The 20916-nt window shown below is 37.9% G+C and overlaps 1 protein-coding gene across 1 annotated transcript; it reads right to left on the bottom strand.

Annotated features, from left to right (window-relative positions):
- Nucleotides 1-9948: 9948 nt before the first annotated feature.
- LOC113306200 (MATH domain and coiled-coil domain-containing protein At3g58270-like) lies at nt 9949-12347 on the bottom strand. The gene is made up of 7 exons (XM_026555164.1): nt 12315-12347; nt 12100-12148; nt 11667-11772; nt 11473-11564; nt 11337-11357; nt 10987-11219; nt 9949-10263 (listed from the first exon to the last, which is right to left on the bottom strand). The coding sequence occupies exons 1-7, from the start codon at nt 12345-12347 to the stop codon at nt 9949-9951; spliced, it is 849 nt and encodes a 282-aa protein (XP_026410949.1).
- Between the last annotated feature and the right edge of the window lie 8569 nt (nt 12348-20916).

The raw sequence follows: 20916 nt of genomic DNA on the forward strand, positions 1-20916 counted from the left end.
CCGTTCTATCGATGATATTGAATGCATTATAAAGTCCACGAACAACACGGAAATATTATCCTAATTCCATTTCTCTTCCAACACACGATTTACATCATGTAAAACCGCCTCTCCACCACATTTAGCACCAACTCCAAACTGGAAATTTCCCAGGTAAGATCTCATCTCTTGGCCAACGAAGGAAGCAACACACTTAGAAACAAGCCTTCTCCAAATTGTTCCCACTGCAATCGGACGCTAACCATCATCAGGCTTGGTAAGTGGGGTGAGAGGAGCACTAGCCACAAAATCCCCCAAAGAAGATGGACAAGATCCTGCCAACCATAAGTTAACCACATCCGTAATAGATGCGATTAATTCATCTGATAAAACAACATCAGCTCCACTGAGAGCATCGAGGAGGTGTTGCGCACGAAATCTATCTCTTCCACATGAGGTCCCTTTGGGAAACTCTTCAATCTGCCGAACACCAACTCCGTCGAAGCTACCATGGCAGTTTTGGAAGGTGGAGTAGATGGAATCACCGACAAACCAACAGGGGGATGCTTGCACCGAAGTTCAGCTAAGGTGGCCTCATTATTGGGTGCGACTCCACTAGAGGTAAGGGTGAGGATTGCGGCTGCATATAACCCATTTCTGAGTTTATCTCTACACAAACGCAGATTGGTGGCCTCTTGGTTCTCCTTTTTAGCCTGCTTCCTTATTTCTTTGAGCGCCTTCTTCCTCTCGTCATTCATATTAAGAACTTCCTGAACCAAAACAACACAACCACTAGGCTCGGTCCAAAGACGCAGAACACGGTTAACAGACTTAAGCGGTAGCTTCTTCCGCGTGCTAGTTTTCTCTTCCTGACAAAATTTAGCGCCGTGAAGGGTGCAAACAGGAAAAAGAAGAAGTTGGATCCAAGATGCTAGTTCGCCAGGCATGGAAACTACTCTCTGCAAAGCAGCTTTGAAGGTTCGTGCAAAGTGCAATCTACACTTAGCTAGAATGCTCGAGATGGTGGGTATCTGAGCTAGAAACACTGTGTGCAATAACTCAATACACAGGGTTGGTGTAGCAACCTCAACTACAGCTTCAGGCGGGACAACAAAGATGACAGGAGCAGCAATGCCATAAATTGAAGCAGGAAGAAGAGCAAGTTTATGCGATTCCAGATGAGTGCATTTTTTACCTGATGCGTAAATGTGCATGCAATGAGTGCAAAGCCAGCTCTCAAGACGCCGCAGTGTAGACTCCCAAGCTTGGTAAACGTCACAACATTTACGCACTCTCTCTCGGCATCTATCAGTTCCCCTTTCTCTTTTGTAATGGAGATTTTTCAGATGACTGAACAGGGACACCTTCTGTAACCCTTTCCCACCAACACACCCATCCAAACCCTTAAAGGGACATTGAAACAGACCAACTCTGTTCCCAGAATCAACAAAGGGGGTAACAGTAGTATCGGATGCTGAAAGGTTCAAAGAGTTGTTTGTACTCGGCATCAGAAGAAACTCCTAAACCCTAAATCCCTAGGAGAAAACTTCATCCAGTAATGCAACAAAAGCACAGGTAAAGCGGTAGTGCAACAAAACGGAGGAGAAAAGGGTTAGGAGACAAAGATGAAAAGAAAAAATCAAAAGGATATGGTTTGATCAGATAAAACCAATAACCTAGAAATCCCTTCCCATCGCCGGAACCGCCTCTCGGGGAAAAACGGTCCTCTCCGAATATTTTTCCGACCGAATATCTTTTTTTTGATACGCGAAAGCCGGACCTAGGCCCCTACCCGAATCCAACCAATTGGACTGGCCCCACTTCCATAAGAAGATTATAATAAAATAAAGAGTTTTGTGTAGAACCAAATTTATTTACTAAAATACCCTTCGCGTCTAAGATTAGGTAATTAATTTTGTATATCTCGGGTATCAAGTGTTCTATTTATATAAAAAGTGGCGTATTCTTTTTACTCTGCTAGATTTTCTGTCTCATCTTTTTTCACAACACGTAATCAACATGATTTACATTAAGCTATACGATTTTCCATCTCCAAGATTGAACAATTAAAAGGATTTTAATGGGAAAAAATGCTCGGTGGATTTGGTTGATATTTTTTTGGGCTATAATATGATTGGTGTCTCGAAACATTATCTGGTCCTACTGTTTTACATTTTTTCCATCTAATCTCTTTAATATATCGTTTTGATTAATATTAGATTTCGGCACCATGGATACAATGATCAAGTTTATTACCACCTGATCCTCTCTAGCTCATTCCCAAAACCTAAAAAAAACTTTACCTCCAGATACGCTAGATCTGAGCAGATTTCTTTTTTTTCCCCTTTGTTTTCTTAGATGCGAAAAACATAATCCAATTGTTATATGAACAAACGTGATTTAGATGAGCACAAAATAAGTTTTAAACAAAAGAAGTTCGTACGAGAACTCAAGAAGTACTACAGTGTAAAACAGAGCAGAAACCAAAGAGACTTAAAAGTTGATTACTAATGCAAAAGGCATTCACAATATTCACCACTAAAGAAACCCATCAAACAGTAGGTTCTTACCTTTCCCTAGGCACATTTCCAGGTTTGCCAGTACAGGTCTAATTGCACTCTCTAAAGCGGCCTTGTTCTCTTGTGCCTTCACTGACTCATCCTTAGCTGCAAGCAGCTCCACCACTAACTTCCTTCATTATCTGCTGTGGTCACCCTCGCTTGTGCATCCGCTAAAGATTGACTCAGATCCTCAAATTCAACTTCAAGATGTTGCGTTTCATGGAGTTCCTTTTTCACCTCCTCGCGGCGCTTACGAAGCCACTCGACATGGAAATCAAGACTTTCAGCCATCTTTATTTTCTCCTCCCATGTGTTAACTATTTCGGTAGACAGCTCATTTAGACAGGATTGATGCATTTCTATAATGGATTTCATAATATCAGCAACAATTAGTACTTGAGCATCATAAGAGGCCAAAAGAACCTTGGTTGAAGCAATATGACCATATTTTAACCAGATCAGTTTATACAGTGGTGCTTGTGCTTTCAGAATACTGAAGCCTCCAATGTTTTCATATATCTCATCAATTAGGCCATGGATTCCATCTTCAAACAATTGACCCGCTCTTGAATTCTTGGGAAATGTAAGATTGAGCAAGAGAGAGGAGAGCACACGCGGAAGCAAATAAAAGACTACACTTTTGTTTACCCACTTCACTCGCAGGATTTCCACTCAACTCTTCAAATTCCACACTGGAATTTCTTAACTTCACTAGACAAATCCCCACTGGGATTGCTTCACACAACTCTTATCCAAATCCCCACACTGATTGCTTCACTTCTCACGATCACACATTGTGACGTCTCTTCTCAACACTCTCTCATCACCAATGTTGTTCACAACCTCAATGTTGTTTCTTTTTCCCTTGTTCCAGTCACGCTATTGTTGCGAAACCTTCACAATCTTTCTTTTGTTTTGCTTCTGCCACAAGCAATAACTAACACAAAGTCTGCCACACTCTGTGAGATTTCCAAGTTTCTGTCACAAACTCTTCAATCTCCATGTTTGAGCTTAATACGATACCATCCTCCCTTAAGCTCAAACTTAACCATCCAATCATTCCTTGTCATTATGAGCTTCTGAATTCGATCACCTTAATCAAACTGTACTAGTCCTGACTGCAATACTAGCTTTGATCCATCAAACTGTACCAATCCTCTGACTACAATACCAACTCTGATCCGTTCGTCTTTTTCGAATCAATGACTTAAACCTTAGAATCAACCACTGATGCAGGGCATACTACAATTCCAGAAGATTCCGCTTAGAGGTTTGGCTTCCATGATTTCCTAGTTTCAGTCTTTCTTATTTTTAGGATTCTTTTAGATTTCCTTTTAGTTTTCTGTTTTCTAGTTTAGTTATTCTTCAAGCCTATATAAAGGCTAGATTAAGTCTTGTAAGATCTATCTATTACTCAATCAAATTATTAAACACAAAACTTATCTTTCTCTTCTTGCTTGAATTCTCTTCTCTTCTTGCTTATAGCAATCTAGTATTGCTTTCTTTTACCTTGTTCCACATTAGTTGGTATCAACCGCTTAGTTTTAGGTTTTTCATCCTATCACTTGATCCTTTACTCCGCTTCCGCAACACCTTTTCATTCCAAGTACACAAAAAAAAAAAAAAAAAAAAAAATGACTGCTCAACCAGTTACTCTAGCAGCAATCGAAGCTCTCATCAAATCTCATACCGAGATTTTGCCAAAAAACATTATTGAAACTCTTGAGAAGTCCATGGAGGAAAAATTAAGGTTAAGAGATAACAAGCTTGAAGCAATGCAGAATCAGCTTTTCAAGGTTGCAAAACACATAAATATAGATTTGGATATGCCTGAGCTTGTAGACTTAGAAGACAAAACTAAAAACGATACACTTCAGTTTTTACAGAATGATGAAGTACCTAAAGATGTATTGCGTACTTTAAAAATTAAGAAACCGTATGAAGGGTTCATACTTCATAGGTCATTCAAAGAAGAAGCTAGTTTCTCCTACACTCGACAGTGATGATGAAGATGAACGTGAGAACGATCTAGAGAAGAATTGGATTGAAGAACGACGTTTAAAAACTGGTCACAACCCTTACAGTTCTTTACCCGAATATAAGCTAAAAGCTGATATTCCCAACTTCTCTGGAAATTTTCGTATTGAAGAACTAACTGATTGGTTCTTTGAGGTAGAAGCTTTTTTTGAATTTATGGAAGTCCCTGAAGATTCTAAGGTCAAACTTGTGACTTACAAGCTCAAAGGAGGAGCTGCAACCTGGTGGGATAAGATCTGTGATGATTGTAGAAACGCTAACAAACCGAAAATACGTACTTGGACACGTATGAAAACTTTGATCAGGGATAAGTTCTTACCTAGAGACTTTATGCAGCAACTTTTCATGAAATTGCAGAACATTCAGCAGGGGGCACGCACTGTTGAAGAATATGTGTCCGATTTTTATAATTTGGTGGCACGAAATCAACTCAAAGAATCTGAAGAACAGTTAGTTGCAAGTTTCATTGAGGGGCTGAATAGATTAATACAAAATGGTATGACTCATTCAGTTTTTACTATGGTCGAAGCGGTGCAGCAAGCTATTAAGATAGAAAATCGCCTTCTTCGTTTTTCTAGGACTTATCCATCCAGACAAGGGCGTTATCAAAATAATTCCAGGGGTACCAATTCATCTCAAAACTTTTCTCCAGATACTGTTTTGACTATTCCCAGGCCTCCTTATGATGATGTTAGCCATTCACATCGACAACCTAGCCATATTGTGCCTTATACTCCACCTCTGGCTACACCTATCTTAGCCAATCCAGTTGATCTTCAGCCGGGTCAGCAGTCTCACTCTCTGCAACCAACTCCTCCTACTACAAGGAATCGGTTTCATAACAGGCAACAACAATTTCCACCGCAACAGAGAACTACTAATACTTATGCAAAATTTCGTGGAGATAAGTGCAATAAATGCCAGCAATCGGGGCACACGTCTAGTGATTGTTAGAAATTCAATGCTTTGATTGGTGAACCTCAGTTCATTAATGAAGTCACTGGTGCGCTTAATGAGTTCGAAGATGAAGACTCACCTGGTGATGACGATGAGTTTGTTGGGATGATTCGTCCATTATTTCTTACTCAACAATGCAAGTCTCAGAGACACAGTATCTTTAAATCCAGATGTTATATTGGGGGTAAAATCTGCAAGATGATAATTGATAGTGGCAGTGTGGATAATTATATTGCTGATCACGTAGTTAAGAAGCTTGAACTACCAGTAACTTCTCATCCAGAACCTTACACTGTAGGATGGGTTAATGCCTCTAGCACACAGAAGATTACTCTTCAGTGTTATGTGTCATTCTCTTTTGAGGGTTATGAAGACACAGTTCTATGTGATGTCATTAATATGATGGCAACCCATCTTCTTCTTGGCAGACCTTGGCAATACGATCTTCACGCGGTTCACAATGGATTCGAGAATACTTACACTTTTGTTCATAATGGGAAAACCAAGGTTCTTAGTCCATCCAATTCCACTTCAAACTCTTGTGCGCAGACTGATGCTGTCGTAGCCACTGTTATTCGTTCTTTGGACCCACAACATTCTTTACATTCCCATGAAGATTCTAAGCCTATGATTGAGTTGCCTGCAAAGGTGAAGCCCTTATTATTTCAATATAATGTTTTATTTCCAGATGAACTACCAACTGCATTACCTCCTTTACGGAATATTCAACACTGCATCGATTTTATTCCTGAAGCCTCTTTATCAAACCAAACACACTATCGCTTGAGTCCTGCTGAGCATGAGATATTACAGGTACAGGTAAATGATTTGCTTACAAAGGGTTTGATACGACCTATCAACAGTCCTTGTGCCAGTCCTGCCTTCTTGGTTAGTAAAAAAGACAATGGATGGAGGATGTGTATCGATTGCAGAGTATTAAATCGCATCACCATTCCTTATAGATTTCCGATACCGCGTATTGATGATATGATTGATTTACTGTCGGGATCTATTATTTTTACTAAGTTGGATTTACGCAGTGGTTACCACCAAATACGCATTCGAGGTGGAGATGAGTGGAAAACAGCATTCAAGACACGTGAAGGTTTATATGAATGGCTGGTCATGCCATTTGGGTTATCTAATGCACCTAGTACTTTTATGCGACTTATGAATCAGGTTCTCCAACCCTTTCTCAGTAAATTTGTTATTGTCTATTTTGATGACATACTAATTTTTAGTCGCAGTGAGCCAGAACACCTCCAACATCTTTCACAAGTGTTTCAAGTTCTTGCTGACAACTCTTTATATGTTAATTTGAAGAAGTGTACCTTCATGGATTCTTCAGTAACATTTTTGGGATATGTGATTTCTACTGATGGTATTCATGTCGATCCTTCTAAAGTTCAAGCAATTGAAGATTGGCCAGTTCCTACTTCTATTCGTGATGTTCGTAGTTTTCATGGTTTGGCTTCTTTCTATCGAAGATTTGTGAAGAACTTTAGCTCTATTTCTGCACCTTTGACTGACTGTCTCAAGAAGGAGAAGTTTGAGTGGACGGAAGCAATGGATAAAAGCTTTATTCTTCTTAAAGAAAAGCTTTGTACGACACCAATTCTTGCACTTCCGAATTTCAACAAGCCTTTTGAAATAGATTGTGATGCATCTGTTGTTGGTATTGGTGCAGTATTATCACTGGAGGGTCATCCAATTGCATATTACAGTGAGAAGAATTCAGATGCACAAAAGAAATGGTCTACATATGAATTAGAGTTATTGGCTCTTGTTCAATCTCTTAAGCAGTGGCATACTTATCTTATACATAGGGAATTTGTTGTCAACACTGACAACCATGCTTTGAAGTTTTTGAATACTTCTGCTAAAGTTAACAGAATGCATGATCGATGGCTTTCCACACTCAACAAATACACTTTATCCGTGAGACATAAAAGTGGCAAATTGAATCAAGTTGCTGATGCCTTAAGTAGAAGAAGTCATCTATTAACAACAATTCGTAATGAGAGTTATGCATTTGACTATATCAAAGACATTTATCCAGAAGATGAAGATTTTGGAAAACTATGGGATCAATGCAGTTCTCAAACTCATGGGGTTGATGATTTTCTTATACAAGAAGGTTTTCTTTTTAAAGGGAATCGATTATGTATTCCTCAAGGGTCTTTACGTTTACATATTATGCGAGAATTACATGGCAGTGGTCTTGGTGGTCATTTTGGGAGAGATAAAACCATTGCCCTGATTGAAGAAAGATATTTCTGGCCATCTTTGAAACGTGATGTACAAAAGTTCGTACAAAAATGCATGGTCTGTCAGAGAGCAAAGGGTACAATTCAAAATACCGGGTTGTATACTCCTTTACCAGTTCCTGATGCACCTTGGGTTGATATAAGTATGGATTTTATACTTGGTTTACCTCGTACTGCTAGAGGTAATGATTCTGTTATGGTCGTAGTTGATCGTTACTCTAAAATGGCTCACTTCGTAGCTTGTAAGAAATCAACTGACGCTTCTAATGTTGCTTCTTTGTTCTTTAAAGAAGTAGTAATATTGCATGGGGTTCCAAAATCTATCACTTCTGACAGAGATACCAAATTTTTGAGTTATTTCTGGAAAATTTTATGGATGCGCTTAGGCACAGTTTTACAATTCAGCACAACTTCACATCCGCAAACTGATGGACAGACTGAGGTTGTTAATAGATCACTTGGGAATTTGATTAGAGCTAAGTGCCTGGATAATAGTAAGCAGTGGGATGTGTTATTACCACATATGGAATTCGCTTTCAACACTTCTGTGAATCGTTCTACTGGGAAAACTCCATTTGAGGTTGTGTACTCTAAAGTACCTAATCATACTCTTGATTTGGTAGCCTTACCCACCACACAGAGTACAAACACTGCATCCGACTCTTTTGTAGACAAAGCAACTTAATTACATAATGAAGTAAAATCTAAACTGGAGAAGTCCAATTCTAAATATAAAGAGGATGCTGATAAACACAAGAGGTTTAAAACCTTCAAGGAAGGGGAGCTCGTGATGATACATCTAAGAAAAAAGAGATTTCCAGTGGGTACTAATAACAAAACCAAGATGAAGAAATATGGTCCTTTCAAGGTTTTAAAGAAGATCAATGATAATGCTTATGTTATTGATCTACCAAATGATTGGAATATCTCCAACACATTTAATGTTCAAGAGATTTTTACGTTTCATGGTGACAATGAACTTCTGGTTTGTTTGGACAACTCGAGGACGAGCTTTACTCTAGAAGGGGGGACTGATGCAGGGCATACTACAATTCCATAAGATTCCGCTTAGAGGTTTGGCTTCCATGGTTTCCTAGTTTCAGTCTTTCTTATTTTTAGGATTCTTTTAGATTTCCTTTTAGTTTTCTGTTTTCTAGTTTAGTTATTCTTAAAGCCTATATAAAGGCTAGATTAAGTCTTGTAAGACATATCTATTACTCAATCAAATTATTAAACACAAAACTTATCTTTCTCTTTTTGCTTGAATTCTCTTCTCTTCTTGCTTATAGCAATCTAGTATTGCTTTCTTTTACCTTGTTCCACATTAACCACTTACCCAAAAACTCAACACCTCAACAAACATCAAATCTGCTATCTGAAACTTCTCTGACAGAAAACATCACTCGTTTTTATTGTTATCTGCTGTCACAAACTGTGACCATTATTTTGTCACACTTCTGTTAATCTGTTACAACTCCACTGTAACAATTTTTCTGTAATACAAAACTGTGACATCCTTTTGTCACACTAACTCACAAACTGTAACATCCTTTGTTTTTTTTTTTTACCACCAGCAAAGTACCAGCTCTCACCTGATCTTTGGATTGTGACCCCAAATCTCCAACTGTCGTACCAAACTTCCTTATTTATCTTGACTTCTATATCTCGTCTTAGCTATTGCCAAACTATGCACACAGCCACGAGTAGTAGCACGAGCAACTGTTCCCTTGACTTCCTTCTTCTGAACTTCCATGGCAGCACCAAACAAAAACAACATAATTAGCTGCATCAAACCCTCTTAAAAACAGCAGCAACTCTCTTTTTTATAAGAACCATACGTGTAGTCTTTCCAAGTCTTCATCATTAAACCTTCTCTGCAATATCAATGGCAGCAACTCTTCCTTACTGTCTCTGAATTCAACTCTATCAGAACAACATCAGGTCTCTCTTTCTTCTAATCTGGGCTGAAACTTTGACACAAACTGAACTGTCATGTTCCTAGCCATCTGCCAATGATCACAGACAACTTCCGTCTTTTTTTAAACTCAAGCTTCTACAAAAATCGCTGGAAACCATCAACAGCATAACCATCTCGACTTATCTCGAGCAACTGCAGCGAACTCCACACGTCAAAATCTCTATGAACATCAGCATCTCAAGCTCAAACTTTTTTCGGCATCAGAAAACTTTGATAGCAACAACTTCTTTTGCATTCTCCTCCATCTCTTCGTCAAAGACAGCAGCAGTAAAGCTCGCAACTCTTTGATCTCCTGACCAGCAACAACTCTTTTCTTCACGTAAAGCTTCAAACTTTTAATAAACTTCTCTTCTCGTTCCTTTGCAAAGACCCACATGGACACATCTTGACAGGCACCAGATCTCGGAACAACAGCATACCTTGCGCCTTCTTCACGGAGCAGCAGCAACATACCTTTTTTAAGCTTTTTCTTAAACTCTGGAATCTGGTGATGACACACACCAACACAGAAACACGATTTGACAAGCCTTCACAGCAGCGCAGCAACACGGTTTAACAACCCAGAACTATCAACAATGGGAGTTACAAGGTCTTTCTCAGCTGATTTTAGGTCATCTTGAAACCCTAATAATTAGCAACGTCACACCATTAATGGATGCAATCCCATGTTCAATATTCAGAATATTCAATCACACAATCGGAAGCACCTCCTTGCTTTATTCTTCTCGACCAAGACAAACTTTGGATGTGCAGCACAAAAAACTACGAAGTACACCTTCTTCAAAACCAGACACAGCTTCAATTTGAAAGACTTTGCTTTCACAGCAACACGGCAAGTCTTCAAACAATTCTCTTTTTTTTTTTTTTTTTTAACTTTTGAAACCCTAAAATCGCAGTAAAAACTAAAAGAAACGAAAATTCTTTATCACCGAAAAACTTCTAAGTTTTTCTCCTTCTCCTCTCCCTTTCTCTTACCTTGCTCTAATACCAAATGTAAGATCGAGCAAGAGAGAAGAGAGGACACGCGGAAGCAAATAAAAGACTACATTGATAATCAGTTTGGTGTACATTTTCTCATGGCTTAACAGCCTACTAATAATCTCACACAATCACTCCTAACAAAGATAAAACTCTAAACAAAGGCACTTTCCTAACATAAAACAAACTCTAAATAGAACTCTTCTAGAACTCTCTAGAACTCAATTACCGTATCTTGGTTTAACTTCCAACAGGGCAAGGACACTGTTTCACCTGAATGTGTTGCTGGTATAGGGTTTGGCATTAACTTTGAACAAGCGGTGTAACCAGGAAAAACCTCTGCTTCAATAATACAAGTATCATTTACGAGATATCCTTTACCAGGATCATAGAGTTCACTAAGAGGCATGAATGATGTAAAACCCCAATCAGGTTCTCCTACAGTAAATTGATGTACTGCATCTGCAGAATGCAGAAGGGCTGAAGTTAGCATTAGATTACCAAGGTGAAAAAAAGAGAACAACCTCATGTACTAATTAAACTTATACTCGATATGTAAACTTACACCCAATACCCAACCTTTCCAAATTATTGCTACAGCTACAAAAAACTTTAAACAAAATACATGAATAAGCAACAAAAATGATACCTTTTCTCACTGTATACTTGTCACGGATTTGATTGACGATTGTCAAACAGAATTGCGCATACTTACTCCACCCATACGGCAAAGTAGCCGGATTTGCAACATTAAGGTACATCGATAATTGGTCTATACTGTTTCCCTTTGGAAAAATCAGCATACACCTATTGACAGACAGTAGTAACCATTAAGAAGGAACGACATGAAATAATAAAGATAGAAACGTAATCAATTAAATATTCATAAGAGGAGAAAAGTGGACGCACCATTTATAACCACCAATGGTGAAAACATCACAGTAATGTTTTTTAGTTTTCAACTTAGAGAAGTTCTTAATTACCCAAGTGAATTTTGAAGATAGAGGAACCTCGACTGTAATTCAAAAGAAACAAACATTAAGCTAAATTTTAAAAGTCACTGTGAACATCTGCACCACCACACAACATTCAATATAGCTAAATCCATATGGCACTCAGATTGATCTCTATAAAGTACATAAACACCAAACCAAAACCGGAAATTCGAAACCCAAAATCCTATATTAGCTAAGCACAAAACAGTAATTTGGTACCATTCTTTACATTTCATAGGTTAAACCGTTAAACCCATTTTTAAGACCATGGAATTTAAAAAACACAACAAAATAAATAAATAATCAAGAGATGTAGCAAATCATAGGGGAATAGAAAAGGTGAGAACCTCCCACTGGTGAAGGAGACAGCAACTTCTTAACCTCATTCGCCAGATGCTGCATGCACGACGAAACAAAGTATTGAAACTATTTTCAGCAAAATAGTAAATGAGCGAGGTGGACGACTAAACACAAAAGGTTTCTTAAAGATATTCATTGACCATATCAATAACAAAATGTCAAACTTGATAGTTGTTAGCTGTAACCGATTTTGAGAGCTCACCTCTTGGGAGCTTTCTTCTTGTTTCGCCTCCATGGATGGGATGGCCTGATAGTCTCAGTATGATACGACCGAGTTTGTTGTTTATAGCTATGCTGGGAGCTTCTTAGCCTAGGATTTACCAAAAGACAGAAATGAGAATGTGTACGGTAGATACTGTCATCATGCAAGCCAGAAATCAAAAGAGCATCTAATATCTGAGTAGACCTTTCTAATAACATAAGTCACTGAGATAATTAACCTGGCGTTTTTAGGGGCCACTCAAAAGGATTTAGGGGCCAACAATAAAACAAAAAAGGTCACCCAAAGGGAAAATGTAGCCAGCCCTTATCTCGCGTAATTCGTAATGGCGAAATTACCCTTATATATTCGGAGGATATGATAACATTGTTACCCTCCGAATGCAATCGGAAGCCAAAATCGTTCCCATACTTCCGATTATAGTCGGTGCAGTATTAGAATGATTTGTGTTTCATTTTTTCCATTTCTTTTTAATTTTTGAGTTGTTAGAGTTATAGAGAAGAAGGTGAAGGAAAAAAAGAGAAAACGCATTTTATCACTACAAAAATGGATGGATACGAAGAAGAAGGTGAGAATCATGACGAAGAACAAAATGTTGAGGGTTCACGACCGTTTAGAGAAGACGATTTGGGGTATATGTTGAATGATCCAAACTTTTGTGGAGAGGAAAACATATACGACCCTTTCATGGAAGAAAATGGAGAATCGCATGATATTGAAGCTAACGATGCATGTAAAACACAGGTATTATGTTAAGAAACTCAAATACTCGATTTGCATGCGTTTGTGTGCTTTTGTAAACAAGAAAAACCGATTATTGCATGCATTGAATGCCATGAACTACCCAGATTCGGTAGATAATTTCTAGATTAAACTTACGAATATAACACACTGAGTACCAAATATGTATATTCGGTAGTTACAAGATACTAGTTTACTGCCGAATATGAGAAAAACCCCAAACTGGTTTTCCAAAAATATCTACATTCGGTAGTTATGTAGAGTTATTTACCTCCGAATGGCCCCAAAAACGAATTCCTCAGAAAATTTCAAAACTCAGTATTCTTATCCTTTACAATCGGTAATAGTTTAACATTATTTGACTGCCGAATATAACAGTGGCCTCAAAATAAAATTTCCGAAAACTTGAAAATCGGATGTTTATCGATTAAAGTTATCTCCCGGTTATTTATATTCGGCTATTTTACTATATATTTTAGCTTCCGATTATATCATTTTTTGCACTCAGTAAACTGTGTACATTCATTTGCATAAATCGGGTGTTTTGGGTAACCGATAGGATTCCGAATATAAAGTATTCGGAAGTTTGACTTATTTAATTACCTCCGAATATATCATTTTTTTCACTCAGTAAACTGTGTACATTCATTTGCATAGATCGGGTGTTTTGGGTAACCGATAGGATTCCGAATATAGAATATTCGGAAGTTTGACTTATTTAATAACCTCCGATTATTGTATAATAATTTGTTGCTTTCATATGCAGGCCGTTGAAGAGTTTGTTGATGACTTCTATTTGAGGCCCGACACTTCCCTATACTATGCAAACGATTTGGTATACTCATTACTACTTTTTTCTTTTTTTCAAAATTTATATGTTAAATGGTTATGCTTATTAGGTTTGTTTTGTTTTATGCACGTTTAGACATTTGGAAGTAAGAAGGAGGCAAAGGAATGGCTTATGAACAAGGCAAAAGATAACATGTGCGTGGTAGTTCAAAATAATCATGTTAGTGACACTCGATTTGAAATGATTTGTGAGCGAGGTGGGACGCGAAAGAGTCACGAGGGAAAAATAGTAAGTACATACGGAAGACGAATAGGAAATACCGAAGCAATACCAAGAAGATAGGATGCCCATTTAAGATTGTCTTCTATAAGCCCGATGGTATTAAAGGTAAAGAGTATAAAATGTATAAAGTTGATAACGGTTGTCACAACCATGATGATCCGTTGGATTTAATTGGACATGTAATGGTTGCCAAGTTAAAACCACATCAAATGCAGACGGTGAGGTCTATGCGGATCCAAAAAGCGAGTGCGATCTTAAGTAAAATAAAGGCGGACGATCCCGACAACTTGTCTTCTTTGTCTACAATTAAGTCGGCCCTAGCTACGATCAAAAGGACTGATTGGGATGGTAGAACGGTCATGCAACAATCGGAGTGGTTAGCGGAGTTACAGGCTACACCTTGAGGGGAAGAAAAGGATGGTATAGTGGTTCGTATTTTCTTGGCACATCCCGAAATGATCCAATTGGCTCAATGCTTTCATCAAATTTTGTTGATAGATGCTACTTATAAGACAAACAAGTATAACATGCCGTTGTTGAACATTGCTTGCCATACTTCGGACAAAAACACGTTTACGATTGCATGGGGTTTAATGGATCATGAAACAATGTGAGTTTCATTTGGATGTTGGAGACGTTGAGGTCCATTTATAACGGTGATAATTTTCCAAGGGTTATTGTAACGGATAACGATCAAGCCTTAATGCATGCAATAGCGGTAGTGTTTCCGGAAGCCCAAAACTTGCAATGTACGTGGCACATTCAATGCAATCTCAAAACCAATTGCCATCATCATTTCCAAGCTAAAAGACCAAGGAAGGGTACCAAGAGGTCAAAGGAAGAGGATGAGCGCATTAGTAAATTAACCTTGGAAGAACATAAGGAAGAGGATAGGCTATTTGAAGAAAAGTGGAAGGAGGATGGAATAATTTGAAAAATGTTCATGAAAGCATGGGACAAAATCGTTTGGTCGATGACCGAGGAAATTTACGAATGTAACTTGAAGAAATTTGAGGATGAATACAGCACGGACTACCCAAAACCATGAGTATTGTAAAACACAATGGTTAACGATTAAGGAGAGGTTTGTGTTTGCATGGACATATGAATATCGTAACTTCAAGAACGAGGCGACAAGCATTGCGGAGGGGTCTCATGGTCGACTAAAGAAAATACTAATTGGTAGTCAAAATGGAGTTGTGTCGATCCAAGAAGCAATCCATGAATTCACCAATCGTGATCTCGTAAAGATTAGGAAATGTATGCAATTTAGTGTACACCAATTCCCGATGGAACATATTAAGGAAAAATTGCTTCTAAGGGGAGTTGTTCATAAAGTTTCAAGATGGGCAATAAATCGCATGATGAAACAATTGAAGTTATATAAAACTTATGATGACGAGAATACGGTTTGTGTTTGCAAGGATATGATAGGTATTGGACTCCCATGTCGTCATAAGTTGGGTAGGTATGTTGAAGTGATTGACATCGATGATATTCACCCATTTTGGAAGCAATTAAATTTCACTCCGAACACCCCGGTAGTTGATGGTCCGTCTTTCTTCGAGTCGGAATTGTATGCACGAATAGCCGAGCGTTACGCTACATCAAACGGCACCAAAAAGCAAATATTGATGCATAATTTGGAGGAAGCCCTTCACCCTTGTTTAAGGGAGGTTGATGAACCTATTAAGCAAAAGAACACCGGTAGGCCGAACACCGAAGTGTCGAGGACCATCCAAAGAAAAGAGTTGAAGGAGTATTTGTCTAATAAAAGAATATTGTCTAGGCACGAGTGTTCGGAAGCCGAATTTGAAGATGAGCCGGAACCTAAGAAAAGAGGTCGTCCAAGAAATGATCAAAGTGGACCAACCACCCGACAAGTAAGGCCAAAGATCTCTACAGAGCCTTCTCAAGTAAGTCAACCCAATGTTGTCGAAGAAGTTGTTGAGCAAATGAACGCCTCGCAACAAACCCAACCAATGGAAATTCTTACTATAAAAGAGGACAAAGGTACTCTTCGTTGCCCTAGAGATCTTAATGGAAGACCAAATCGATCCACATATACAATATACAAAGAGTATTTGGAACAACTCCCTCCACTTATCATTCCATTTGTTTTGTCGACCGACGAGGTTGATGGGGATGGAAATTGTGGGTTTCACGTTGCTACGGAACAAATGGGTTACTTTAGAGAGGCGGATATCGAAGATGTCACCCAATGCCAATATTTAAGAAATAAGATGGCGGTACAACTAGTGAAGGACAAGGGTTTTTATATGGAGATGATGAGGCGAGGAGATAGATACGACAAAGAACAAGAGTTCAAAGACTTAGTTGCGCGTGTGAAGTGTCGAAAGGGATTGAAGACAATCGGATCCAAGTATTGGATGACAATGCCTAAATTTGGATATCTCCTAGCGGACGTTTTGAATTGCGTGGTACATTTCTTCGTTCCTCCTATGTATGGACTTAGCATGACGTTTGCACCCACAAGAACGGCTTGCGACGAGTCGGTTAAAGATAGAAGAATCGTAATGGCATTTGTGAATGAAATGCATTTTATCGGTTTAAGAGTAAAGAAAGATTGTCCGTTACCTCCGTTGAGTAAGTGGCACGATTACTTCCCGATGAACCATTGCAAGGATTGGGTGAAACAATATGAGTCCAACATGGTTGATTGGGATCGTGTTATGGACAACAACTTTCCCGCTGAGTTACTCGAATTGATCCCCTCGGATGATGACGATGTTTGATCGTTTTTTTTCGAGGCACGATTATAATTTTTTTTGAAACTATGTAATCGGAACAACAGTATTATAACACTTCAATACGATTAATCATATTCGGGAATTCCATATTTTATCAAACCGCCGATTAATATTAAAAATTTGAATTTACAGCACTCAAACATCACATGTTATTTTTTTTCCCAGTCCGAGATGCAACAATCAACGCGGCTTCGAAATGTAGAAACGACTCTCCTCTCCACTTGGAATAAGCATCTTGTGCCGCAAACCTGTCGTCTCTGTGCCTAGCAAGAATACGGTTGTACTCGGTGCACAATTTTATAACATGGTGCACCCTTGAAGAAACATGGGATGGTTCATAATTGTGGCGTGGCTTCTTGTACTTACCAACAAAAGGACCCAATGAAACGTTAATCCAAAATATACGATCGTCCTGCTGTTCTTTGGGTAGATCTTTCACAATGTAATAATTTTTTATCCATTCGGTCTCTTCCTCAACTTGTTTTAATCTTTCTCTATGATGGAATTGTTCTTGACCTCGCTTCTTAGCCTTGATTTCCTCTTCCTCCTCCTCCGTTGCCACTAACGATGGTTTAATTTTTTTGGGTTGTTTGTTCCTTTTTGTATTTCTTCTTCCCTTGCTGCAATTGATGTAGTTGTTCGCTTGCATCTTCGAAGTATGTTGTCGATTGATGATGGACTTGCCATTGAAAAGGTTTTTCATTCAGATTTGTTACTCAATAATAACTGAGAGGGGTTACCCTCCTTATATAGATTAGAGTTCCAACGGATCTAATTTTTGAAAATATGGCCGTTGAGGTTTCTGAAAATATGGCCGTTGAGGTTTCGTATCATTGGTGCACTACAATCGGTTGTTAACGATACACGTATTACCTCCGAATAAGACATTCGTGGAAAACTTAAATTCTTATCTACCGATTAAGTTGGTATTTCTAAACACGACTATATTATTCGGAGGATAATTGTTTTGTAAAGTTCCGAATGTACGATGGCCCAAAAATCAGAATTTGGGAAAAACTTATACTTTTCAAATTTTGAAATTGAAATAATCGGAAGTATAATTAGTTACCCAAACTTCCGAATATGGGCTGTCTAACATTCTATATTGGCCCTTGGAACCACCTAGAGCCAAGGCGTGGTTTGTTTTGAACTTGCTATATTCGGAGGATAATTGTTTTGTAAAGTTCCGAATGTACGATGGCCCAAAAATCAGAATTTGGGAAAAACTTATACTTTTCAAATTTTGAAATTGAAATAATCGGAAGTATAATTAGTTACCCAAACTTCCGAATATGGGCTGTCTAACATTCTATATTGGCCCTTGGAACCACTTAGAGCCAAGGCGTGGTTTGTTTTGAACTTGCTATATTCGGAGGATAATTGTTTTGTAAAGTCCCGAATGTACGATGGCCCAAAAATCAGAATTTGGGAAAAACTTATACTTTTCAAATTTTGAAATTGAAATAATCGGAAGTATAATTAGTTACCCAAACTTCCGAATATGGGCTGTCTAACATTCTATATTGGCCCTTGGAACCACCTAGAGCCAAGGCGTGGTTTGTTTTGAACTTGCTATATTCGGAGGATAATTGTTTTGTAAAGTCCCGAATGTACGATGGCCTAAAAATCAGAATTTGGGAAAAACTTATACTTTTCAAATTTTGAAATTGAAATAATCGGAAGTATATAACATTATATTGTTTTCCGAATAAATACTGGCCACAAAATGGGATTTTTCCTATATCCGAAATTTTGAGATTTTTCAATATATATATATATTCGGTAGTGAGTGTACTTCCGAATACTGTGTGTCTACTTAAATATATTCGGGAGACAAAAAATTCATTAAACTACCGATTATTACCAGTTTGTATCCAGGAAGATATGACCAACAATATTCGGCCGATAACCATCAAATATTTCTCCCGAATACTGTCGATGTTCTTGAGAAATGAAGAACACGACTACATTCGGAAGTAAAGGAGCATGAATATCGCCCGAATCTGGATAAATAACCGAAAACCCTAGAATTATTTTTTCTCGATTCGCCGAATTAAAGCGAAATAAACCCCAAAAATGATAGATTCTTACCTAATTGGGGCCATTTGACTTTGGAGCGGAATTTTTTTTTTCTTCCACAATCGAAAGATAATAGGAAACTGGAAGAAGAAGAGTTGAAATGAGTAGAATTGTTTTTGATTTGGTTTTCATACAGTTTTACCATAAGGGCATTTATGTAACTTCAATATCATATAGGGTACCTCTTAACTAGAGTCTTTGGCTGGGTATAAATCTGTGTGATAATATTAAAAAGAGACTATATGAAATGAAATTAATGTTCATAGTACTTTACCTTGATTTGGTTTGGTCGCCTTTTGAGGAAAACAAACCGACGATCGAGCTTATAGATTTTGGAAGCTGCACCGAAGTACTATTGCAAGAACCCCAAGTGATCTAGGGTCTTGCTATTCGTTTGAGATTCCCCTGATTGAAATGCCCATGACATTTCCTGACATTTCTTTTTGCTGGGTCTTGCTAGTGTTTAATATTCCACAGATTCGTAAATTAAAACCAAGTTAAACATCCTGCATATTCATATTTCATAGGCTAATGTAATACATCAGCACCTCGGCATAGAAAAATGTACAAATTAAATTTCCAATAGCAGGTATCAAAGGTTGAGTGAGAATATAGATGCGGTCAACTGCAGTGAGATGATCTCCAGCACGACTAATCAAAAGTCAAAGAATTAATTAATATTAGTTGGATCTCCTAGCTTTAAAAACAGAACCGTTGGATTATAGAATATCCCATTTAAGATTCCCATCACGGAAACAAACTATGTGTGGATTTATTTTCATTACTTTTTCATCTCCCGAAAATACCCCTCCATTTTTTGCGTCACAGGAAGGTACTGGTAACTGAAATTGCCATTATTTAGTCATCAGTAGTTTGTTTTAGTACATGGGATGGTGTGGAAAGCCGCTGATGATTACAAGTGATTGTCATTCTACCGCTGTTTCACAATAGAATGCATATTATCCTGTTTACCTTATTTAGAATTAGGAGAATTATCTCCGAACATTACTCTTGTATTTTCCAAAAAATATTATTGTTTTGAATATAAAACTGAATCCTGGAGAACGACATTCTCTAAGAAAATTATCCTCAATCCAACTGAAAAGATAAATCGGTTTCGCAGTTCGCACTTAACTTTATTATAGTTTCCTGAGCAACAATTGCTTCCCGCAAATGGTCAGTTTTTTAACCAACATCTTCGTTGGTAATATGAAGAAACAAGCATTTGCCGGCTTGAAGGCATGTGCACTCAACTTGTGAATATAGTCCGCTATTGCTAATTCAAGGAAAAATCCGTGGCACGGAATGTATAGTCTTCAGACTTTTTTAAAATTTTAGTGTTGTACCTAGTATGCGCACGAAGGCTTCATCTCGTGCTAAACACTCTACACTGTATCTAAAAAAAATACCATGAGATGCAATAATCTCATTCTTTTTCGAGGGTCAATTGTACAGACTAAAAATGAAGACACTCTTTTATGCTATTAAACGTAGCTTGATGAGATCCATGAAATTTGATTTGTAAACTTTTCTATGTTGAGGTCAACATGTGCAATACTACATTGATGGTTGCCTATGACAAAATGCATTGAGACTTTAGACTATAGTTACAATCTTGGAATTATCAAACGGTTAGCAAGACCATATAGAAAACAGTATCAAGAAATGTCATGGCCATTTAAATTTGGGGAATATCAACCAGTTAGTAAGACCCTATAAGATTACTTTGGGTTCTCTGTATGCAAATAAATAGCTTCCGAAATTCTAAAAGCTCCTCTCTTTTTGTTTCCTCAAGTGGCCTGGGTTGTCAACCAAACGAAATCAAGGTAAATATGAAGTTTGCAGTAACATACTATTTTTTAAAATTTTATCACACCGTAGATGCGGAAAATCCTATTTCTACATCCAAGAAACATAAACA

This window comes from Papaver somniferum, chromosome 8, assembly GCF_003573695.1.
Source record: "Papaver somniferum cultivar HN1 chromosome 8, ASM357369v1, whole genome shotgun sequence".
NCBI lineage: Eukaryota > Viridiplantae > Streptophyta > Magnoliopsida > Ranunculales > Papaveraceae > Papaver > Papaver somniferum.